Source organism: Castor canadensis, chromosome 14, assembly GCF_047511655.1.
Source record: "Castor canadensis chromosome 14, mCasCan1.hap1v2, whole genome shotgun sequence".
NCBI classification, from domain to species: domain Eukaryota; kingdom Metazoa; phylum Chordata; class Mammalia; order Rodentia; family Castoridae; genus Castor; species Castor canadensis.
In genome coordinates this window covers 97,131,202-97,148,729 of record NC_133399.1, presented here as the reverse complement: position 1 = coordinate 97,148,729, position 17,528 = coordinate 97,131,202, and the positions used below count along the sequence as shown (strand labels likewise).

Sequence of the window (17,528 nt, the reverse complement as noted above, 5' to 3'; positions counted from 1 at the left end):
GCAAGAAGAGTACAGTGATATGTGTTTCCTTTTTTATTTCAGACAGAAAAATCAAAGTACAACCAAGCTACTCTTGTCATTGGTCAAGTGAAATTGCTGGATTTAGAAAATTACATTTCTATAAAAGTCTGAGAATGTCTGCAGATAGAAAAGTGATAAAAGAGATACTCAGAAATTTAAGGAAAAAATCATAGAGTATTTACTTAAATCATGTGATGTCTGCATCTATTATCTATCACAGACATTTTCAAAATGAAGTTTACCATGTGACAGTCAGCATAGCAAATTAATAAATCAATTGACATTAATCCAAAATCTGCAACTTTCAGAACTAAGAATATGATCAATACGCAATCATAATGTCATCATGAGAGTAAAATTTAAAAATTAGATTGAATTTTATTATTTAAACGTAATAATAGTCTTTGGTTCATTATGTATCATCTGTAATAATCTGAAATTTCTCTACTGTGGATTTAAATTAGGCATATAAACCCACCTCAGATAATAAGGAAAATACATAAAATCTATATAGTAGATTTTAATAATAATAACTGCTGAACGTTTATAAGGCACTATGCTACAATTTTAAATGCTTTATTATATTTAATTTACAATAATCTAATGTTATAGATCTCACTAAGGTCTCTGAAAAGATGAGGAAAACTAATAACTGTAAAAGTCAAATACCTTGTCCCAAGCTAGACAGCATATATGGACTTTGGTCTATGTGATTTCAGATACTGGTTTTCTAATCATTATCCCATATATGAATAAAATAGTACAAAATGTTTTTAAATAAATCTAGTTCCCAAGATTATAGCAAAAAATAAACTCTAAATTTAGCAACTACAGGAAGGTATTTTGTATTAAAGAAAACCCAGTCTTTAATTTCTGTGTCTGGCTTTAGCCCAGTTTTAACAGATATCTCTCTTAGGAAATGTTAATCTATACTAATAAAAATCTTTAAAAATATCAAGAGTAGATACTTTTGGCATAATCTCTGAAAGAATTCAACTCTCACTTTAAACAATGCTTTAAAATGTCTAAATTAAGTGCTGGTATAAAAATAAAAATACAAAATTATTGGAAATAATCTAGAGAATATTTGTACAGCCTTAGATTTGGCAAAAATGTGGGTAAAGGTAAATCTCCTTTTTAAGTGGCACCTATTCTTTTTGTTTGTTTTGTTTTGAGCCTTGTAGCTCAGGCTGACCTTGTATTCACGGTCTTCCTGACTCTGCTTCCTCAGTGCTAGGATTACAGATGTGTACCACCACACGTGGCCAGGAAGACTTTCTTAAGCAAGGTAGTACAACTAAGAGCCATAGAGGACAAACACATATATTCAATTACTTTATAGCATTCAGCGACATTCATCATTTCTGTATGCCCAGAGCAGCTAATGCTTTCACCTTCATATGAACTATAAACATTTCTCAATTTTGTTGTTTGTCTTTTAATTATGTTTTAATATTTTAAATATGCAAAAGCTTACCAATTAACAATAAAAGACAAATAACTAGAAAATAAGAGGCAAAGGATTCACAAAAATCATTTAATAGATAATTCACAGAAGATGCAATTCTAACACTGAAAAATGCAGTGTATTTAATGTCTCTGGTAGTAAGAGAGATATAAAATAAAACCATAATGAGATGTCTTTTAACTCATCAGATGGGCAAATGTTAAAAGATTGAAATATGTCCCTCTGATAGTGTTTCAGAAAAGCAAGCAGGAAGAGAGGCTGTTGGTAAAGCATTTGGAGGGCAGTCTGTCATAAGTGTCAATACTAAAAGACAAAGAATCTTGGACTAAGCAGCTCAATTTATTCTAATCTCATTATAGAAATACCAATCACTTTGGCATAAAAATGCAAATATAAAGCTGCCTTTTGTAGCGGGAAGCACTTGAATGTCCACCAAGTAGGGAATAATGAATAAATTATACTACATCTTTTAATGTCTTCAAGCTTCAAAAAGCAAGTTTTATCTATATCCACTGACCTGAAGAGATGTTTTTAGTGTATACTATCAGTGAAGACAGAAAATTTCAGTGTAATGGGTAGAAAAATGGTTCAATTTTAGTGAAAACAAAACCATATTAAAAAATGTATGCATGTTATATATCCAACTAAGAATATCTTGGGAAAAGGGACTGAAAGGTATGAAAGAATATACCAGAAGCTGTTAAAAGTGGTTACTGCAGAGAGGGAGTTGAGGGATGGGTTGAGAAGAATGAGATTAATTTTTACTAATCAAAGTCTATATTATTTTTCTTATTAAAATAAGTACATATATTCTTTCTCATTTTAAAATCTAAAATAAACTTTAAAATATTGAATCTATAATAATGATAGAAAGTCAACTTTAATGTTGTTGAATTCCAAGATGACATGATGATACCAAACGGTAAGTAAAATGTTGGAACCACAGAATATTCTACAAATTAGTCCAGAGTTCTTGCAGATTTTACATTGTGGGTGGGCCTGTGGCAACTGCAACATATTCACATTGGGAAACTCTGTCAGCTCATCTCCAGCTGAACTCTCTCTAAGGCCTTCTCAGTAAGCAAGAGGATTTTGATACCATCAAGAAGAGTGAATGCACTGGGAAGAGGAAACACGAATGAAGTAAATTTATAGAGGGTAAACCAGGATCAGAATTAGACTGATCTTGCAGGGAGAGCTTCTGAAAAAGAGATGGACAGTTCTCCTCTCTGAATACAAGTTAAAAAGATGAGTGCTCTTTAGACTTTGTCTCACAATGATAATCTCAATGGATCCTTAGAGAGTGCTTCCCTTTTGGAACATGCTGCTCTGAGAGCTTTATACGGCTAACATATTCGATCCACCGACAACGATAGGAAGTTGATTGTATCATTGTTTTCATTTTACAAATGAAGCAATAGCAGGACAGAGTTCATAGCCTTATAGTCTTACACCTGAAAAGTCTTAATACAGTCCTCATTTTAGCCTTAGTAATCTTATAATTAGTAAGTGGTGAAATTTGAACCCAGACAGTTTAGCTACTTAAGAGTTCTCAACAACATATTTCTTATCCTTCCCATAATAGGTCATTGCTTGATACATTCAAATCTAAGAATTTTCCCTTTGTATAGAATGCAGTCTTTTCTTCATCCGAAAACCACTATTCCCTTTCCCTGTCTCTTCACTGACTTAACAAACAGCTAATCCCTGCCTTTTTTCATAATACCTTAACACTTCCAAAATATTATATCCATATATTACAGTATCAGGGTAAGTCAAATGAAACTGCTAATAATTGGCCAGTTTTGATCTACAAAAATGGTAATTTCATATATTCTAATCTGTATTATGTGCTTTGTAGCTATTACTATGGATATACAGTTCTAACTAAATGGAGGCCTTGAACAGTGCACAAATTTTTTTTTCTTAACTTTTGTATCTCTGAAGTCTAACAGGGCATCTTGTACATAACATATATTTTCTAGATGACCATAGAACAAAGAAATCAATGAAGATACTGAGAAACTCTGAAGTAGAGAAGCAAATATGGTGATAAAAAGGGCATAATAAAGCAAAAACACTTTGAGAACATGAAAATGAAAGGCATAGCAATCGTGTATGATTTAGCTAAATTCTGAAGAATACGCATCAATATTTCTCAGAAATGTATTTTTAAATTACTCTCTTGGGGATAAAGGCAACCCCAAATCTGATGATTAATTGCTAAGTGAAATATTTCCTGTTTTGGTTTCACAATATCTAGCAAAGCTTGAAGTAGCCAAGTCCAGATGAAGCAGTAGTTCTAAATGGTTGGAAAAGCGCTATCATCCAATCTGATTCAAGTCATTCTTTAAAAATGGAAAATGATGTCAGTCTTGGAAAGTGCACTTAAGATCAAAGAGAGACAATAGTGAAAGGAAAGCTTTCAGGAGAAGGCTTTCAGGATGAAGCAGTGTTCCATCTTCCACTGAGTACACTGAAGGCTGAGAAGTAGTCTTAGAAACACTGGATGTGGCTAACCTAACTAGGAGTTTTAAAGTTAGATGGAAGCCAGTAGCAACAAGCACATTTCATTTTCTATGAGGGAAGAAATAAGATTTAAGAATTAAGTACAGAGACAGAAGGAATCAAAAATGATGATTACCGATATCATAAACATAGGTGACATTCTGGTTCTGGATTTTTAAACTCTATAATTCATCAGCAAATTATTACAGTGCATCATAGACTCTCAATGGATAACTAGTAAAGACATAAAATAAAAATAATTCAAATCACAAAAAAATTGATTGTTTCTGTGACATACAAAATTAAGGCAATAACACTCCTCCAAAATAAAATTTAGGTGAAATGTCCCTAAGGGAAAAGAATAAGCTTATTTGCAAAGAAGCCAGTAAAGATTATACTCACTTCATGAAAATGTATGAACATAATTTGTTAAGAAACAGCTCAAGATATATGATATGGTAACTCTGATACCTAATTTTGTAGCTCAACAGTATAACTCAAAAACAAAAAAGGTGCAGTTAATTCAGAGTAAAGCCAAGATATCTTTTTTCCTACAAATAATTTCAAAAAATAAGACTCCAAGAATAAGTCTGATGTACATCCCCAACTAAACATTACTGGCAAGAAGATGCTGGATTTTAATTAATGAAGTATTATTTTGGCCAATCACTATTTAAAATACTTACTGAAATCATAAGTGACAATAATATATTGTTTCTCCCTAATGTTATTTGGCTTAACCTAGTCAGCAAATTGCAAATACATGAAGATAAAAATATTTCAAAGTGTTTTTCCTGAGGTTAAACACTCAGACAGTGAGAGCAAATCTTTATATAAATTTCCACAAAGCATGCAATTTCTTAAATATTGAAATTAATAGCATTTTACCTATACAAATTTAGACTAGGCTGAGTATCTCTTCTGATTGCACAAGTGTTCCTATGCAACTCTGAACTAGTGACATATCAAATAAACTGAATAATTTCTAGCATTTCTTTTTATAAGATGAAAAAATATATTTCTCAGGTCTCTCTGGGTATCTCAAAGTATTTTTCAGTATAAAAGTTATCCTAAGAGTTTTATTCATTTTTTGTATATTTGGGAAAGGCAAAAATAAAATGTCAGAACAGAAAATTTGGATACTTAGTTAAGATGGGGTCTGACGAGTAATAGTTGTTTACCTATTTGATCAAAGTGTTAAGTATTTTTTAAACATAGACTCCACAAGTGCAAACGACATTAGGTCTTTTACAAGGGAGAACATTTTTATATTGTAGGCAAAAGTATTAATTTGTGCTAGTTTCTTATTATTGTAACAAACTAGTTGAGGCAATCACTTTGTGAAGAAGAAAAGTGTATTTTGTCTCAGAATTTTGAAGGCTGTCTATGATTGGACAAACCATTTTCTTTGGGACTGTGATGAGGCAGCATATCATAGCAGTCAGTACATGGTGAAGAAAGCTGCTCAGTTCACTGCAACCAGAATGCAAAGAGAGAGAAGAACAATTGTCTCACAGTCCCCTTCAAGGGCACACCCCAATGACCTAAAACCTCCCAGTAGGCCCCACTTCTTAAAACTTTCCACCATTTTCCAAGTGGCAAACGATGGACCAAGACTTCACATGTAGGCCTTTGGGAGGCATTATAGACTCAAACTTCAGCAATTTGTAAGCCAATGAAGCAAGACTATCAAAACTGAGCAAACTTTGCTTAGATTTTAACACATTCGATACATGTTTTCAGTCTAGGTATAATAAATTAAGGTGAATAAAATTTACTTTCTTTTTTTAAATTTATTTTTATTTTTGTTGTACTGGGGGTACATTGTGACATTTACAAAAGTTCTTACAATATATTATAGTTAAATTCTCCCTCCATCATTCTTCTTTATCCCCCCTCTCCCCATTCCTGGAATAGTTTCAGTGTGTCTCATTTTTCCATTTTTATACATGAGTACATAGCATTTCTACCATATTCACCCTCCTACACCCTTTCCTTATATCCTCGCGCCTCCCACTGATACCTAGTTTCTTATAGTGATGGAGGGAAATAATATATTTTTATATTAAATACTTGATGGTCAAACTTAGTTTTTCAAAACTTGAGCTTTGAGAAATCACAATTTCAAACATGATGTGTGATAGAAACCACAGAGATACTTTTCATGTAATTTTTAAAAGTCCTTATCTTAAGTTAGGGATATAAGAGAACTGATATACTTTCAATTCCAGACTACTCTATTTTGCTGTTTAGCAATCTGATTAAATGTGTCTAGGATTTGTCATGTTACATTCTGTGTCTTTTTGCATATCAAAGATAGTTTTTGAATTTTAATGGGAAAAACACAAGGAATCAAACCCAATAAAATTTACTTTCAACACTTTGCTTTTTATTATGCTTTGTAAACAATGTTATCTTATTTAAAAACTATCTATATTTCTAATGATTATCTATTAGTTAAGTCAATTTCAGATCAGTCTAAGGTTTTAAGTTACCTAAACATTTTGGAAATTATCTTTAAGCTAATATATCAGAGTATATTAGTCTTAAAACAATGTTTGAAAGAATAATAATTCAATTAAAGATTTAATTTTTCCTAATGGCAAACATTTTGTTGGTTAGCTTATTTTAAATTATGTTTAATGTTTTTATTTTCCTGAAACATTAGAAATATTTGATTTATATACACACCAATCTGTCTTTATAAGCACATCAATAAAATTCCTTTAATTAAATAACTTGTAATGTGATTTACAAATACCTACTTAGACACAATATTTCACACTTATACTATGAGAAGTAAGGACATGAGACATAAATACTCATGGAGAGATTATAGCTTTAGTTGTGTAATTTTAGATCAAAAGACACAGAACACAGAAACAAAGAAACTCACTAGTTCAGACACGAAACAGCTGTTCTTTGTCCTGGTGGGTGTCAACTTCTTATGTGATTTGATACTGAACTATGCTTGTAGAAAGTACAGAAAACTCTATGTTCATTAATGCATGTGTAGGTATCACCACATGGGCACATCCATGATCGGCTTCATCCACATGCAGCTTTGCAGGTGGACAGAGATGTACACTTAGTTTAATCCTTTCACAAGGTTCTGTGTTTTTGTTTTACATTGAGGTCCTCAGATTAGGTGGTCAGTCCTCTTTCATTTTTATTTGTCGAAATTTCTTGGCAAGTCAGGCAGGAGGATCACTTGAGTACTCAAATTCAAAACCAGCTCAGGCAACATAGCAATACCCTATATAATGAAAATGAAAGAAAGAAAGAAAGAAGGAAGGAAGGAAGGAAAGAGGGAAGGAAGGAAGGAGGAGGGAAGGCGGGAGGAAGGGAAGGATGTAAGGAAGGGAGGGAGGGAATCAATGTTTACACATTTATCCTGTTACATAAACTTTAAAATCAATTTCCTTTGTCTTCACTCTAACTTTCCAGAGAAACTTTTGGTATTCTAACTCACTCAATTTTTGTGAACGGCCAATATTTTTATGAGTCTGAACCTTTCAATCATAGAACATAGCATGCTGTATGTATGTATGTATGTTGATATCAAAACATCAACCCTACTCTTGTTTTATATGGTTCTGCAAAATTTTATACTTTTTTGTTTTTAATGGTACTGGTGTTGAACTCAGGGTCTGGCACTTGCTAGCCAAGTAGTTTAGCAATTGAGCCCCTCTTTCTTTGTTTTTTGTTGTTTTTTGTTTTGTTATTTGAGACAAGGTCTCACTATGTAGCTTAGGCTAACCTCAAACTCAGAATTCTCCTTCCTCAGACACCCAAGTGCTAAGATTAAAGGTGTGCCACACAAGGCCCTGCTAAATTTTATACTTTCTAACAAATTGAACTTGTATCTTAATTATTTAACAAGATATTTGTTCCTTGTTGGTGTGTGATCCTCACAAACTGATACTTGAGTAGCTAATTAAAATGCCTTCAAATAGCTTGTGAAACAGACTTAAGACAGTAAGGAGGGTGTGAAAGAAACAGAGAATGCAATTGCATACAGGTTTTCAATTCAAATTCTATGTTAAAGAAAAAAAACCTTGGGTTGAAGCTGGTAACTTCTGTGGGCTGGATTCATCCTCAGGCCAGCAGTTGTCATAGTTTCCTGGTACAAATGGATCCCAATTAACTAAACCAGTCATCTTTAATTTTTTTCCTCACATACAGAAACTTTAAGGATATATATGTGTGTGTGTGTGTTGCTAGTGTTAGAGATATTTTAATAGTTATTTTACTATGTAGCTTATGCCATGTTATTAATTTGCTTTTAATGATACATTTATTATATCCCATCTTAATGTATCCAGTGGAATAAGAAGTACATACATATCAAATCTGAGTGGGATAAATTAATTCAGATGAAAAGAAACAAATTTTCTAAAGGTCAGGGCATGATGCCCTAGACTAACCTAGATTGTAAAAAGAGTACAGGTTGACCTGCACTTGCTCTTAAGATTTCTGATAATAAGAGAGCAGCTTTTATCCAATTTGTAGAAATTATCCTCAAAAATAAGATATTGAACCCAAAGTAAATGTAAGATTTACAGCAGGTATACTAGTGGCTGGCTCTTAAATGTTCTAATTATATAGTAACCTCTACAATATACTAAAGTAAAATCAGTCTAAATCCAGTAAACACATGGTAGGAATGTATACATACCATCAGAAACAACCAGGAATGTCAGTAATAAATAGACAGAGAAATGGTCTATCAGTATAATAAATGGGAGTCTCATACACAAATGAAACCCTATGGTTGTGCATTATCCAGGAATCATGACACATGTCAACAAAACACATCTCCAGTGAATCTGGAGTGGAGGGCAGGAATAATTCATTGATTTGTCAGAAATAAACAGGGAACTTTAACTTCCACTACCTTAATAACATGAAAGTATAATTCCATACTATAGGCACAAGTGAATTAAAGTCTTTACCACCTTCTTTCTTACTGAGAAGACTGAAGATTCTTTCCGTAAATCCTGAATATCCATTTCTAAAATTCACAGATAAAGCATGGAGACTTGTCAGAACTTGCAGGCCAGGTGGATTAGGCACTATTGTGTTTAGTATTTCTTTCTCTTGCTCTTAGCTTTCTTGTCCTGAGATTGTCAACAACAGTGATTGGACAGTAGTTCAGGGATGGGAAGAAAGAATTGGTTAGACAAAAAAGGCCATCATAGCTAGCACTTGACCTCCAATATAGCTTGAATTCAGAGCACAGTCATGTAAATGGGAGGTTCCAAATGGGAGGCTTTACTGCTAACAAAATTATAAATAAGACAAGGAGACACAATGATTTACTGCTAGCTTTTGCCAGAACCAATGTTTTGGAATGTTCCTTTGCTTGACACTGCAATGATTTCATAACTAGAAGTTAACAGTAATATTACAGATGGGTGAGGAGTTTGCCTTTGTTTTGAAAAGTAGAAGAGGGACAGTTATGAAACAGGATATTTCAAAGGACCACAGTGATACTCCCAGGCAGATCAATTTTAGGAACTGAAACATGGGTCTGAGAATCTAGAAGCAGATTCACTTAAAAATCTTTCATTTCTGCCACATAGAAAGTCTTCAGGTCCCCACAAGGCACACCTACCCCAGTTTGAAGACTGTGAACTTAACTTGCTAGAATCACTTTAACAAGAGCTCTCTGGTGTAACTTCCAAAATGACTTTTAATCACATGATGTCTTTAAGTGAGACATTAAAAGGGAATATAATCCTGATGTAAACTGATGCAACTGATTTTTTATGGAAGGTGTCTATTCCTGAGATTTATGTAATAATTAAAGGACTAAAATGGAAATCTTGAAAAGGAACAAAATATCTACTGGATATTAAAACATGATAATTAAGACATATAGCATGGGCTTGTACAAGAATAGACAAATAAATCAATAAGACATATCTACATGTGTACAGTCACCCGACTTATGAGAAAGACAGCACTGTGATGCAATAAGGAAAAGATGGTATTTTAAAAAATGTGCTGTGCAATTTTGTCAAGAACTAAAAGAGACCCATATGTGGTCACACACTCAACTGTGATCACAGTACCAGGAGGCTGAGATAGAAGGATCACAAGTTCAGCCTAGGTTATACAGCAAGACCCTGTTGAAAGAGAGAGAGAGAGAGAGAGAGAGAGAGAGAGAGAGAGAGGAGAAGATGTGCTTTCACTAGATGGCTTTCTCTTCTTTCTACTCTTTCCACTTTTATTCCATCAGGGCTCTCTGGAAACACTCTCATAGATAATCCAGAGAGACACTTTATTAATCTCCTAGGCACTTCTTAATCCAATCAAGTTGACAGTGAGGAGTAACCATAACAAGTGGCACGATACACACACACACACACACACACACACACACAAATGTATGTGTATATGTGTATGTATGTGTACAAGCCATTTTCCCCCAAATGCATGGCATACTGAGTTCACTTTTGAAGTCTACTAATCTGAAAACCACACTACGGAGGCTTTGTTGATCAACATAATATTGTTTAAATAAGTTTTGTATGGTGAAATATATTTGTTCATGATAGGGGTTTCAATAGAAATTTTATGCTTATCACTCTCCCTTTGAAAGCATTAGATAGAATCTATAAAAATCCAGAGTGTATTCTAGAGGAATAGCAGTTGCGATGTACAGCTTTATGTGATTTTGTGTGCTCATGGAGTAATCTTGGTCCAACTAGATGATTGGCTGTTCCTCCCTTCAGAATATTACTGACCCCGGTGCTGATTGGGGGGCATACATTGTAGTATAGTCTTCTTGGTTCTTTACAGTTAGAAGATATTGTAATTAGATCAACATCCACTTTTAGTGATAGATACCAATGCTATACTGCTATACTAGCTTTTTCATATTTTGAACTTCATAAATTCTACCCATGCAAATATATATCCAAGGTGTGTGTCAAAGTGCCTGATTTCCCTGAACTTACAATAGCACATTGCATGTCTGCCTTTCTGCCTTCTTGCAAATTGTGCATGTGTCAAGTTTGTGTCTAACAACTTGCATTCATTCTAATAGTGAGGTTTTCTGAATTTCAGAAATACTTGCACATGTGAAATAAAGGTAGCAACACCAAGACCCATCAGCCTTAGCTACCTTCCAAACTGGAAGTTACAGTTTCTAAGCCACTCTTCCCCACTCCCATTTTTTTCTGATCTAAAGACCAGAGAAGGGTCTTGGAGCAGCAAAAAGAGATAAGAAAGTAAAGATAACAAAACAGCTGACACCACAGACCTTTACTTTGGTGATGTTAAACAAGTCTTAATTTTAATGAAGACAGAAATTGTTTAATAGATTAAGCTGAACACATTTTAATCATTGAATCTAGGTTGGATGTTTGTGATTTAAAGTGACTATAGGACTGTCAAATACCTATGGGTGAATGCAAAAGTTATAAGATCTGTCAGATTTTCTATTCACAGCCACAGTAAGCTTACCCACATGGAAGCTTTAAAAAAAGAGACAACATAGTTTTGTTTTAATGTCATTGTAAATCATTTTTGTTCCATGTGCTTGTTACAAAAATAGTTCACCATTATAAATATTGAATTCATAAGATAAAAATATTTTATAGAAAATTGTTTCTTTTTTCTCAGTATAACTAGGTTGATTGTGGTGACTCAACTCTTGCACGCATAATCAGACACTATTTTATTTTTCTACTAAGTACTGTCATTTGCATTATGTTGAAACCTCCTCTATCCTTTCGTAATTACATATAAAGCATATTTAATATTGTCTCAAATTTTGTAACACTTTCAGTCATTAAAACAGCTTCATTGTATTAAAGTTAGCCATACACTCCTTAAAGCTGCAGCACCAGCATTCTCCCTGTCTCCCTGGTTGCTCCTGTAAGAGTTGAAGGGCAGTCTTTTCTCTCACTCCTTTCTTCAGTGTCTCCAAATAGACTACTGTCCCCTTTTTTGTTGAGCATCATTGCTGATTTATTTTATAAACTCAACAAGGCTGAGGGCCAACTGACCCAACCTAAGAAATGTGAAGCAAGTAGCTTCTCTTTGAGCTGATGGTCCCATCTATCAAGTATCACACAGAGTTTCTCTGCAATCATTCAACCCCCAATCATATTAGCACTTTATAGTCAAATACATAGGGGTTCTTTTGGTCTGGACCTGGAGAGGTCCTCATATCTCCTCCAAGAGCTTAGACTGCCACTCTCATCTCTCTCCAGTGCTCTATCTTGGGTTTTGTAAACCTTTTTTTTTAAAATAGAAATTTATTTTCAAAGTTCTGGAGGACAGAAGTCCAAAATCAAGATCATGGTGGCTTCCTTCTTCCTGGGAAACCTCTAGAGAATTGCTCTGATGACCTCAGGCATTTCCTGGTTAGGTTTTGCAAACTTTTATTGAAAAACCCAGATAATGAATATTTTAGACTTTATAGTCTACACAGTGTCTCAAATTACTACTCCTTTTTCATTGTAGCTCCAAAGCAGTTGCAGACTGAATGAACATGGCTATATTTAATAAAAATGTATTTGTGGACACTGACATTCAAATTTCACATAACGTTCATGTGTCATGAAATAGTACACTTCAATATTTTCAACTATTTAAAAATGCAAAACTGTTCTTAGCTTGTATATATGTATATATGTATATATTTTTTTTTTCGTGTTACTGGGGCTTGAAATCAGGGCCTTCATCTTGAGCCACTCTGCCAGCCCTTTTTGTGATGAGTATTTTCTTTTTTTTTAATTTTCTTATTTTTTATTTTATTTGTATGTGCATACAATGTTTGGTCATTTCTCCCCCCTTCCCCCCCAACCCCATCCTTTACCTCCCCACTCCTTCCCTCTCCTCCCCTACCCCCTCGCTACTAGACAGAAACTATTTTGCCCTTATCTCTAATTTTGTTGTAGAGAGAGTATAAGCAATAATAGGAAGGACCAAGGAAGGGTTTTTGCTGGTTGAGATAAGGATAGCTATACAGGGAGTTGACTCACATTAATTTCCTGTGCGTGTGTGTTACCTTCTAAGTTAATTCTTCTTGAACTAACCTTTTCTCTAGTTCCTGGTTCCCTTCTCCTATTGGCCTCAGTTGCTTTAAATCTCTGCATTAGTTTCTCTGCATTGAGGGCAACAAATGTTATCTAGTCTTTTGGGTGTCTTGCCTATCCTTATACCTCCTTTGTGTGCTCTCTCTTTATCGTGTGATCAAAGTCCAATCCCCTTGTTGTCTTTGCCCTTGATCTAATGTCCACATATGAGAGAGAACAAACAATTTTTGGTCTTTTGGACCAGGCTAACCTGTGATGAGTGTTTTCGAGGTAGCGTCTCATGAACTATTTGCCTGGGCTGGCTTTGAACTGCAATCCTCCTGATATCTGCCTCCTGAGTAACTAGGATTACAGTTGTGAGCCACCAGCGCCCACAAGGTATTTTTTAAAAATCTAATCTATGGTCACTACTAAAGGTGAAAACAAACCATTTTGTAACCCCACATTAATGTAATATGTAATAAAAATTGAAAACGTTCCCCAGTACATACCACCAAGTTATGATAACTATTTTTGTGTTAATATTTTACCTAGATTACTATGTCTGCATCAGTGTTGTATATAACGATGTATCTCTTATTAGTACCCCACTAAAGAATAGATGTGATATTTGACTGATGTTACTAGAATTGAATGACTCTATTGGAAGAGCCACAAAAACAGATCAGATACTAGCAACATGGTTGAGGAGGGGGTGAGATGTGAGGTGAATTTGTTCTTTGCATATTTTCATTTCCTAAAATCCTACAATGCTCCTGCATCACTTTTTCAAAATAATTTTTGAATCTTATGAAAAGCAGAGGAATTGTCATGATCATTTACAAAAGAGGAAACCAGATCAGAGAAACAGTAGCAGAATGACTAGGCTCTGGTTTTTCATATCCCTATGTGTTTTTCTTCTGTCTATCATACCTACAACAGTTGCTGAGACAAATTGCCTATGCCTCAATGACTGTTTTTGGCTGTGCTAAGATTTGAACCCAGGACCTTCCAGTTGCTAGGCTCTACCACTTGTGCTGTACCTCAACCCCACCTCCAAAGAGCTTAGTGAGGACACCTAATAAGGGAAGTAAAAACAAGAAGATGACTACCTGCATAGACACACTCAGAGTAATTTTAATTTAGTTTGTAACTTAGGGTTCTTTTAAAATTTATCTGACTGATAAACTTTTTTCTCAAATATGTCATTTATGTTCTCACAGCTAAAAGTAAAGAATCTGCTTACAGGATGTTTTCTCAATCCACCCATTGGTTTCTAGTGATTTATCTCCAGCCCTGGCCTTTTTCCAGTTTTATTGTCAGATGACTTGCCTTTCTCTGCTTATGATTTAGACCAAGTTTCTTTCTTATCGATGATTTTATCAGGGAGAAATCAAATCACATATATACAACAGAATCTAACAGCTTGTTTTTAAATGCTTTACTACATTTGATAAAACCAAGTTAACAATCTGGTTAGGTCACCAAAAAAATGAAACATTTCTGAATTTTCACAAAAAAGTGCAGAGTGTGCAGATTAGAATTCGTTGTGCCTTCATTTCTTTACAGAACAGTCACCACCAGCAGAATGGTACATCATAGAAACTTTCACTGCACAGCATGTAGACCATGCAGGGGGTGAACGGAGGAAATGCCAAGGCAACTGCAGTCAAACATTAACTTTTGGAGAATTGCAGGCATAGGATGATGATCACATTATATGACAGCTCAAACTTGCATCAAAATCTGGGCTAATGAAGTCTACAATTAAATTCACATCTTAATTTACAGGAAATGATACACGTTTAAGCAACAGTTACCTCTTCTACATTATCCCCAACCCAGTTAATTAAAGTCTTATCAGAAAAATGTATATTAGGTGGATGTTTTATTTCCTGTTCTGCAACTTAAAATTTTATTACCCAATTTAATGATACACAAATGAGTGACATTTGTACATATAGTTTTTTAAAAAAGTTCACTAGCTTCATTTAACAAAAAGTTCACTAGCTTCAATTTTTGAATTAGAAGGGAAATTGTTAAATGGCTTTGCTAAAAAAAAAAAGAGGCACAACTGTATAAACAATGGTTTTGTAACAAGTGTAAATTTAATATAAAGACACCAGTGCTGTAAGACCAAAGCTAACAGACTTGAGTTGTTAAGAAGAAGTGGGTTATTTTAGTTCATTAAAGTATACTTCACAGCAGCTATGATGTGTCTGGCACTGATTCCAAACATATCCAGCAATTCACTAGGCTTCCCACTTCGGGGCACTTCTGTTACTGCCAGCTGATGAACAAGGATGTCAGGCTCCCCCGAGACAGCTGCACATATGGCTTCTCCAATACCACCTTCTCTGTAGTGATCTTCCACTGTGATGACCCGGCCACCTGTGGCTTTTGCATTGCAGATGATGGTGGCAGCATCCAGAGGCTTGATAGTAAATGGGTCGATGACACGGATAGAGATGCCTTGTTGGGAAAGCTCATCAGCAGCAACTAAAGCTTCATGTAGAGTAACTCCAGCTCCAACAACTGTGACCTTGTCATTGACACTGTGACGGACCACCTTGGCCTGTCCAATCTCAAAATTTTCTTCTGGGGTATAAATAACTGTAGTTTCTGGCCAGCTGGTCCGAATGAAGCACATTCCCTTGGTGTTGGCAGCCAGATAAACAGCATGCTCTGTTGAGACAGCATCACTTGGATAGAAAATAGTGCAATTTGGAATGCTTCGGAACATGGCTAGATCCTCCAGGGCCATCTGGGAGGGTCCATCTTCACCAACAGACACCCCACAGTGGGAACCAATAAGGTTGATATTGGTTTCAGAGATGGCTCCCATTCGGATCTGATCAAATGCTTGGATCAAAAAGGCAGCAAAAGTACTAGCAAAAGCAATGGTTCGACCACGTGCAGCACAGCCCAGTGCCACACTCACCATGTTTTGCTCAGCAATAAAACACTCTATGAAACGCTCAGGGTGTTCTTTCTTGAAGATCTCAGAAAAGGTAGAGTTCTTTGTGTCACAATCTAGAACAATAACTCTTTTGTGAGCATGACCCAGTTTAGCCAGAGCCACACCATATGCTTTTCGAGTAGCTATCTGGTCACCAAATTTGTAAGCAGGTGGAGAGGTCATTTTTATATTAGTGATGCTGATCTGAGGGGAGTCTTCAACAGGGGGCTTCGGGGTGAGATTTCTGTTTGTTTGTATCTGACTCTCAATTAGTTTGACGATTGCATCTGCTCTGTCTTTCGGCATTGGCTTTCCATGCCAATCTTCTGCATCCTCAATGTTTGGAATACCCCGACCCTTGAAGGTCTTGGCAATTATGGCAGTAGGTTTGTTCTTCACTTGAGTTGCTTGCCAAAACGTTTGGCACAAAGCCTCCACATCATGGCCATCGACTGTGTAAGTGTTCCACCCAAAGGCTTCACAGCGCTTCTGATAGATGTCTGTGCAGTGCTCGAGGGGTGCAGTGCCACTTTGTCCCAAGCGGTTCACATCGAAGACTGCCACGAGATTGTCCAAGCTGTAGTGGGAAGCAAAGGCCAAAGCCTCCCACACAGAGCCTTCTGAGGATTCGCCATCTCCCATGAGGCAGAACACCCGGTAGCTGGCCTTGTCGAAGTATTTACCAGTATAAGCCATTCCACAAGCAGCACCTAATCCTTGCCCGAGGGATCCCGTTGCCACGTCAACAAAAGACAGACGAGGGGTAGGATGTCCCTCCAAGTCACAGTGAATCTTCCTCAAGCTCAGCAAGTCGGATTCACAGATATCGCCCACCTCTGCCCAGACGGCATAGAGGATCGGCGCCGCATGGCCCTTGGAGAGAATGAATCGGTCGTTGTCTGGGTGTTTGGGGTCTGTCTGTTTATATCTCATCGTGTGGAAGAAGAGAACAGCCATGATCTCCGCCGCACTGCAGCACGATGTAGGGTGTCCAGAGCTGGAGGCACAGGTGGCCCTGATGGAGTGGATTCGCAGGCGATTGGCCATGTCCCGCAGTACTTGCAGGGTCTCCGCGTCAGGGTTGGGGTCCTTGGCCATGGCCATGGCCATGGCCATGGCTGCATTCTGGGCGGTTGCAGCGCAAACGCTGAAGAGTGGGTGGCAGTTTCGTCACGTGACCACCGCGCTGGGCTCCGCCTCCTGGAGAAACCTACTGCAAGTTAAGCACCAGGTGCTCGGTTGGGTGCACAGTAGGTGCGTTTGCGCATGCGCAGTTCCTCCCCCCATCCAACTGATCAGATTTTTAATGTTTACCTTTCCACTTGCAGATTCAACATCATTCAAAATGATTAAATTTCATTATACCCTTCTTTGTGGTATAAATTCAAAAGGGCAAGGGCTAAGGTGAATTTGTTCAAAGTACACTGTATGTATCTATGGAATTATCACAATGAAACTCTCTCTTGTACTATTAATGTATGTTAATAAAAAATGTTTAAAAAAGAAAAGAAAAAGGGCACGTTCTTACATCTGTGCGTCA

At 36.0% G+C, this 17,528-nt stretch overlaps 1 protein-coding gene across 2 annotated transcripts; it reads right to left on the bottom strand.

The window, feature by feature from the left end:
* Positions 1-15,160: 15,160 nt before the first annotated feature.
* Positions 15,161-17,092, bottom strand: Tktl2 (transketolase like 2). 2 transcript variants are annotated; one of them, XM_020179589.2, is made up of 2 exons: positions 16,862-17,050; positions 15,161-16,747 (listed from the first exon to the last, which is right to left on the bottom strand). In XM_020179589.2, the coding sequence occupies exons 1-2, from the start codon at positions 17,033-17,035 to the stop codon at positions 15,209-15,211; spliced, it is 1,713 nt and encodes a 570-aa protein (XP_020035178.2). In that variant the 5' UTR covers positions 17,036-17,050; the 3' UTR covers positions 15,161-15,208. The 2 variants fall into 2 exon arrangements, with proteins under 2 accessions (XP_020035178.2, XP_020035177.2); XM_020179588.2 differs by having other exon boundaries at positions 15,161-17,092.
* Positions 17,093-17,528: the final 436 nt, after the last annotated feature.